The 7,669-nt window shown below is 33.6% G+C and overlaps 1 protein-coding gene across 1 annotated transcript; it reads right to left on the bottom strand.

The window, feature by feature from the left end:
* Nucleotides 1-5,147: 5,147 nt before the first annotated feature.
* LOC126717724 (uncharacterized) lies at nucleotides 5,148-7,423 on the bottom strand. The gene is made up of 2 exons (XM_050419577.1): nucleotides 6,975-7,423; nucleotides 5,148-5,476 (listed from the first exon to the last, which is right to left on the bottom strand). The coding sequence occupies exons 1-2, from the start codon at nucleotides 7,329-7,331 to the stop codon at nucleotides 5,300-5,302; spliced, it is 534 nt and encodes a 177-aa protein (XP_050275534.1). The 5' UTR covers nucleotides 7,332-7,423; the 3' UTR covers nucleotides 5,148-5,299.
* Between the last annotated feature and the right edge of the window lie 246 nt (nucleotides 7,424-7,669).

Below are 7,669 nucleotides of genomic sequence, written 5' to 3' on the forward strand. Positions count from 1 at the left end.
ATTTAAATTTCCTGCACCTTGCTTGGGCCGTGCTTTCTAGGTATCACAATGTCTATTTTACATTTCCTGTACCTTGCTGGGCCATACCCTTGGAACATTGGCAATATCTATTTTACTTTCCTGCTCTATGTGATAGCATTCTGCATGATATATGTGTGTGCATGAACGCCTGTGTGTGTGTGGGGATGATCGTGCACTTTGTATGATGGACTTTCGTGGTTACGCGAGTGACCCTCGTTGATCATGAGTGCTCTTGACCTTATAGTGTGGGTATGCACTCAAGGTGATTGTTGTAAGTGCATATTCATGCTATATTGTTGCACGATCATCGCAATGTGATTGTCTTGATCCATGTCACCTGAGTGACACTAGTTTCCCTATATATGCGACATGCATTAACATGCTTGATGTTTTGAAGGGCTTCAGCTCGTCACAGTACGAGCATGTCAATACATGTCGTATACACAGATGCGAAACCCTGCCAATGCGCTATAGCACACCAAACGTGAAACTCTGCCAGATTTTTGCAGTGAAAATGGGGCATTCCCATTGCTGTATTCTCACGTTGAAAGCTTGGTAAGAATAGCATTTGATGTGCTATGACGCACTTGAGGCGAAGCACTGCCAGATTTCTGCCACGAAAATAAGGCGAAATGTTACTAGATTTTCGCCGTGAAAATTTGACAACAATTCCATACACACCAAGAAAGCATCAACTAGGGCCATACCCATTCCGAAATCAAACCTCAAAACCTAATTCATTTTAAGCCTCATAAGCTAATGCCAATAACTCGTTTTCAATTGCCAATGTTTAAAAATTATGATTTTACCAAAACAAAGGATTGTCCTTGGATAGGTGCTGTGGAGTGCTTAACATCTGCCCGACACGTAATTAGACTTTCGATCTCAAGAATCAAGATTTTTTATCCATTTATATTAGATTAGGAAAAATGAAACTTTTCTTAGTCTCGGATCAGTAATAAAATCAAATAGAGTCAAGTAACTAATCACACCTTAAAAAAAACCAATGATTAGTGGCAACTTCACTTACTCTTAGTAATTTCCTTCAAATCGACTCATATTCTAGTCACACACGGGGTATGACACACCACCACAGCACCCTAGCTCCGAGCTTCGTATGCACATGCATGCCTACACCCTCTTTCTTCCCGAAAGGAGAGAGAAACGTGTGAGCGTCGCCGCGATGGGTGGTTGAGCAACCGCAAGTCATTGACATTATGGATAATAAATGTGAAAGTATTTTCTCTACTTTCGAGGTTGATTTGAGTTTAAAACACCTTGACACATGAAAACACTTTACAAGGCTAGCCTTAGGCCTAGGCCAATTAGGTCATTGCCTGAGGCCCCCTAACTAAAGAAAGGCCCCAAATTTCCTGGGCAATTTTCTTTTTCTTTTTCTTTTTTGAATATTTTTGGGAGATAGTAAAAAAAAATAGTTTTTTTTTTCACTATTATGCCCTAAGAATTAAATAATGCTAAAGATAGAGATAAGACAAATTTAAATAAATAGATCTTACAAATAAAAAGATGTTAAAAATACTATAAATTTTACTACATAACTTTTATTCATTTGTTTATTTATTTATTTTTTTATACAAGATAAAAATTCTACTCTAACATAATCTAAGTGCATATATGTGTGAAGTTCTCTCCTAGAGACTTGAATCCCAGCCCTTTCTCCCCTCACCCCACCAGTACTTATATTTGTGGAGTTACCATTGCGCCAAGGGCGCGCAATGGTCTACATAACTATTATAATTTGATGTAACAATAAAATAATAGGTAAACTTCAACAAACTATTGAATACATTTTTAATGAATTTTTGTAATTGGTGATATATCTTTGAAATTCTCATGTTGTAAATTTTATAATATCTCTCTAGTATTTTTGTAAGTCTCTTGTCACTAATCACATATATTACAACATTACTTTATAGTAAAATTTGTTATAATTTTAGCATTTTCTAAAAAAAATCATATTAAAAAGTAAAAATAATGGATATTTAAAAAAAAATTATTATATAAAATGCTAGTTGAATATTATTTAAGTGATAACATGAAGGCCCCATTTGAAGATTTCGCCTCAAGCCTCCGAAATGTTCGAGCCAACCCTGACACTTTGCATGCCGAATTTTATGTCATTGAGATCTATTTTGTGTAGTCTAAACTGATTGTATCTAAAAGTGTTTGCATGCATCTGTTTATGGGTTGCATAGTGTTAAGTTTGCATATTGAAAAAGTAAATATTTGTATTCATGTGTCTCCTTACTTATTTTTTTTTTAGTTTGGTTTGTGTTGCTTTATTTTTCCCTGCCTTCTAAATTTTCCCCAAATTTTTTCCCAAAACTTGTTTTGTTTTTCCTATATTCTTTAGGGGGAGAAAGATGTTTCTAAAACCTATGCTATTCATAGAGGGAGTTGTTGCTCTTCTTAGGGGAGTTGCCTCTATTTTCTATAGAGTTTTTTTTTTTTTTTTTTTGGTCACTCAATTCTCTATTTTCTCTTGACCTCTGTTGTGTATGTTTACTATCTACTCTTTGTTTGAGTCGTATTTGTCAATACGTGACAAAAAGGGAGAGAAAGGTTTTTAATTGTTTTTATTTAGAGGGAGATGAAATTGTTTTTGAAAGTGAAAGAAAAGAAAAGAAAATTTTTTGATGTATCTAACTCAGGGGAGAGTTAGCTAGATTTATTGTTGCATATTTGCTGTTTTAATAGCTTTTTATTTCAACACATGTGTTGATGTGCTCTTTTGAATGTTTTAGGAAAGATATGTAAATTCTAATCAAGATCTTCTGCCTCTTCTTGCAACTTCTAAGTCAGAAGTCTTAGATTGGAATTTGTGATGTATTTGGGAATTTTAATTGTAATAGGGTTGTTCTTGTATTTGAGCATTTCATTTTGTATGTAAGTTTCGTCACGGATTGCCAAAGGGGGAAATTGTTAGGTTCTAAAAGTTCAGAACAATTGGCCAAGCGTGAGCACAAACTTATCCAAATATAGATTTTAGAGTGTATAAAATATATTAGACGATTCCCAATATGCTACAAGTCAGAATAAAAGAACAACAAAGCTATAGGTTCAAGAAATCAAAACTTACCAGGCTCGACCGATCAAGAAGAAGGTTTGACTGATCAAGGCACAAATCTATAGAATTTTAATTAAGGCCCAACAACTCATTAAGTTCATTAAATGATTAGGATTTCATATCTAATTCACGTAATATTTAAAGGAAACCCTAAGACACGTTTTAAAAAGAGAGATAATAGTTCTTCTTATGCCTTCTATTGTAGATTAAGGTTTTTGTACCCAAAGCTTTCTCAAATCTTTTGCTAGAGTTATTCTTTGAAGAAACTCAAGACCCAGTATTGTATAAATTGCTGCCATCACTAGTTATCAATGGTACTAGAGATCTAAACTTTCAAGGGTGGTCTTGGAATCATAGATTGGAGGTCTATGTGGAAGATCTAAAGCGTGAACTGGAGGTTCATGTGAGAGCAGATCTAGATCAAAGAAGTCCAAGGAGTTTAAAGCTCAGTTTGGTAACTATAGTTAGATTTACTATAAGTTGGTATTCTTTACTGTAAATCTCAATTTGATATAGCAAATTGTTCTCTTGGGATCGTTCCCCCAGGTTTTATACCTTGAAACAAGTTGTTTTATTAGTTTTCCTAGGTCATCACATCTTGTGTTATTTAGTTTTCTACTGTGCATGTTGATTGTGATGAATGTTTAACCTAAATCTAGATAATTAACTTAAATAAGAACTTGGCTAATAAATTAAGTTAAACATATTGTGTTTACCGAGGGTCTAAAACTTTACACTTTCCTTAGCTAAATATTTTGCACTAGTTTGGTGAGACTGATGCGTGGGTTTTTTTTTTTTTTTTTTTTTTGTGAGTTTTTAGCTATAAATTTATTAAAATATTAAAATAGCTACACTGATGTGAATGCTCTTAATACATATGTTTCTCATTCGATAGCTTACTCCTTCCCATCCTCTACATCCCATTAACCTTTACCGTATACATCTACATACTCTTTTCAATGTCCTCATTTGATTATTGGTGCTCTAAAGTTTAATATCTTTAATTGAAACTCCTTTTTCTTTTTTTAATCTTTTATGGTGTGAGCAATTTTGAGCATTAATGTCAAGATTTTGTAACTTAGTGGTATAATATGTTTTCCTTTACCATTAAAATCAGAATTTGAATATTTTTTTTACTCCATTATTATAATTATCGAATTATTTAAGAAAAAATATATATGAGAAGTTAACAATGTTATCAATTTAAATTGCCTCAAGCCTTTAGATAGTTGTCTTTGACTCAGTTTTTAGATATTTTAAATTTGACTAATTATTGTTGGATCTGATTAGTAAGTGCTTTTAGGGTATTTATTAATGAAGCATTTTAAAAAAAAAAATTAATACAATTTTGATGGGAAATATAAAAAACTAACAAATTTTTTTTTTCTTTTCTTTCCTATAAAAACTTTCTAAAAGTATATCCTAAACATATTTCCTTACAGAATCCATTAATAAAATCCATATAACTAGTTAGAATTAGACCAATTAAATCAACTAGACATGAGTATCTCTGTCAGAACTCAACAGACATTATCTCCTAATGGGATTTTGTGATGTCCTGTGATGTTTGCTAATGGGAGATCAAGTGCTGTGATGAAAGGAATTAGACATGGAGCTTGTGAGTTGTGATTATTTGATTAAGCGTATATGGGAGGAAGAGCTCAATAATATATGGCAGGATGTTGTGAGGAAAAAATGGATTGAGGAAAGACCCAAGTTGTTCTCCCATCAGCAAACATCTTAGATTAAGCCTATTTCTTTTGTGGTTGACAAGAAAAGACTCAAGTTGTAAATTTAACTTTTCCTTCAGACCCAATCACTCAACGAAACTAACCCAGCCAGCTGAAGAACTGACAAACTCAATTTCAACCGACCATTTGGTCGACATTGAGTCAAAAATCCATTCAATCGAATAAGGTGGGTCGAGTGGTGGGTTAACTGAATCGACCTATGGACAGCCCTAATTGTTACAAGCTAGTTTTTAATCCTATTAATCAAACTAAAATTTTATAATTTAATTACTATTACAATCAAATCCTAAATAATTGCATAATTACCTTGATGACCAATCAAACATGTCAAAATGAGTGTCTACACCAAGCAAACAAGCACAATTACTACACCAACAACCCCCCCACCACCAAAAAAAAAAATAGTTCTGTAACTGCTAGCCTAGTGATGGTGTAATTTTTAAGTGGAAAGGAACTCTTTAAATGCTTCCCATGTTAGACCTTTCTGAAGGTACTCAATATTAGAAGGGTTGAAAGGTCCTTTAATTCTGTCTATGAATTTTATCACTGCCCTAGCAGGAAGAATACTTCTTGATGGATCCGGTGAAGTTCTATAGCTCAAAGACGAAGAAAATCCCTGAAACATCATTTAACAAACGTAGTTTTGAGCTAGCAATAAGTAAATCGTGTGGAACAATAAACACAAACAGGTAGGAGAAAGTGCAAAATGTGCATTGATGTGAACTAGAATCTAGTTCAATTTTTTCTTATGAAAAGTTCTTTGAGGCCATGTTTTTCTAATCATCATAAGAGCTAAAATATTATAGTCAAGAATACTTTCGCCAATATTTACCATAGGTACATATTCATGTATAATGTACTTTATAAACACTAGGCTATATCCTATAAAAGTAATGATAAACATACCTACAACATAAATGCAGAGCAATTCCAAAAGAAAAGACAAGAAGAAAATTTTGGAATTTCAGAGCAACAAATAACAAAAGTGCTTGTTAACAAAACTATATTCTCCTTTTTTATTGTTTTCCAACTAGGAGACTGGAATAATAAAGCAACAAAGCACTTATAGCTTGAGCATGGACTGCTTATTCTATTCTAAGAGAAGGAAATAATGTTATACTACAAGTTAGCTAGTCCAACAAATCCCAAAGCTCGGAAGATTTTTTTTTTTTTTTTTTTTTTGACAAATGAGAGAATCCAAACTTTTTTTTGAATATTTGACTATTTCTTTGAGTGTTTGCAATCCCCCGTCCCACACACTAGATTATAATAGGAAGAAATCCCTTAAGGGTAGCTCCAAAATATTGACAAACGATTTCAAAACCAAGATCTCATAGATATCATGAGGCCCTAGAATTTAGGAATCATTAGGCTAACCAGGTTGATGAGTTTTGAATTTTAACTTTTAAGTAATCACAATTAAACATGGATATATCTATTGTCTTCGGACATTCCATTGATGTAGCTCATAAGTTGTTTCCGATGTTATTGTTCACAAATAATTTGAACATTAGCCAACAAAATGGAATTTACTTTTTATGTTAAATCAGGAGATCCCAAATTCCCATAATTTTCACTCATAAAGCTATATTGTGCTATACCATTATCTTAGGAAATGCAAAAGGTGCGCTAAACTACAGAAAACTATCAATGTGCTTCAAAAATACAGTTCTATCATACTCTAAACCAATAAAAACAAAATGTTTAATATATAAATTAACTTATTCACAAGAATTTTTTTAATTATATCAATTTTTTTATAGGTAATTTGCCTTTACTAGCATTTTTAAGCAAATAAAGTCACTGTATTGCATAATATTTCTATTATAAAGTACTATCACATGCATAATCCTTCTTTATGTTTTTAGTTGAGCTATTTTAGAATTACAACCAATTCTACGCTTATTTTCACAACTATTTTAAATGACTAACTGCCTGTCACTCGGCCACTTTTTTTTCACCCCATTTTTTATTGTGAGAGGTGAACCATTCTGAGGTGAACAATTCTGGGTTAAACTAGTTGCTAACAAAATGCAAGCAATCCACATGGGACACGTGCTTTTCCCCTTTGCCTGAAACCCAAGAGAAATGAAATTTGATCTAAATCAACTCACCTTGAAGATAAGCACCTCCACTTCCTCCTCATCCACTATTGCATGAACAATAAGCGCTTCTCCCTTGGCAGACTGGCTATACACTTCCAACATCGCAATTTCCTCATTGTACCCATATTCTTCCTCACCTTCATCTTCATCTCCTTCCTCTTCTTCATCATATCTCACTCTCCTCCTCACAGCACACGATACCCAACTCCCCAAAACTCTTTTGTTGCTCAATTTCACAGCTTTAATGCCAAACCATACGCTATCTTTGCAGGTATAGGTGTTTCCCAGAAGATAAAATGGTAACATGGGTGGTGAGGATAGCATTGCCCATCCTCCTAAATGCTTTAACATTGTTATTGGGCACATTGTAAGTGCTTCTGAGGGTCACAACACGAGTCTTTCACTATAAAGATAAGGTCACACGTGTGCAACTATATTTGTTTAGAGATTCAGCAAAAAGAAAAAAGAAAAAAAAAATCTATGTTATAGAGATTCTCGAATCTGAACACAGTGTAACTCTTTCCCACTTTTTTACTGTGAGAATTCAGAAGGGGCTGGGCTCAAATAGTAACAGTCTGATCGGACTGGGACACAGGCTTCTCAATAAAAACCGTGGCGTGCGTGTCATATGATAATTGATAAGGGGGTGGCATGCGTGGTTCTTATCTTTCTGCAATTTGCATTACACATGTTTCACTTGTCAT

Source organism: Quercus robur, chromosome 3, assembly GCF_932294415.1.
Source record: "Quercus robur chromosome 3, dhQueRobu3.1, whole genome shotgun sequence".
In the NCBI taxonomy this organism is placed as follows: Eukaryota; Viridiplantae; Streptophyta; class Magnoliopsida; order Fagales; family Fagaceae; genus Quercus; species Quercus robur.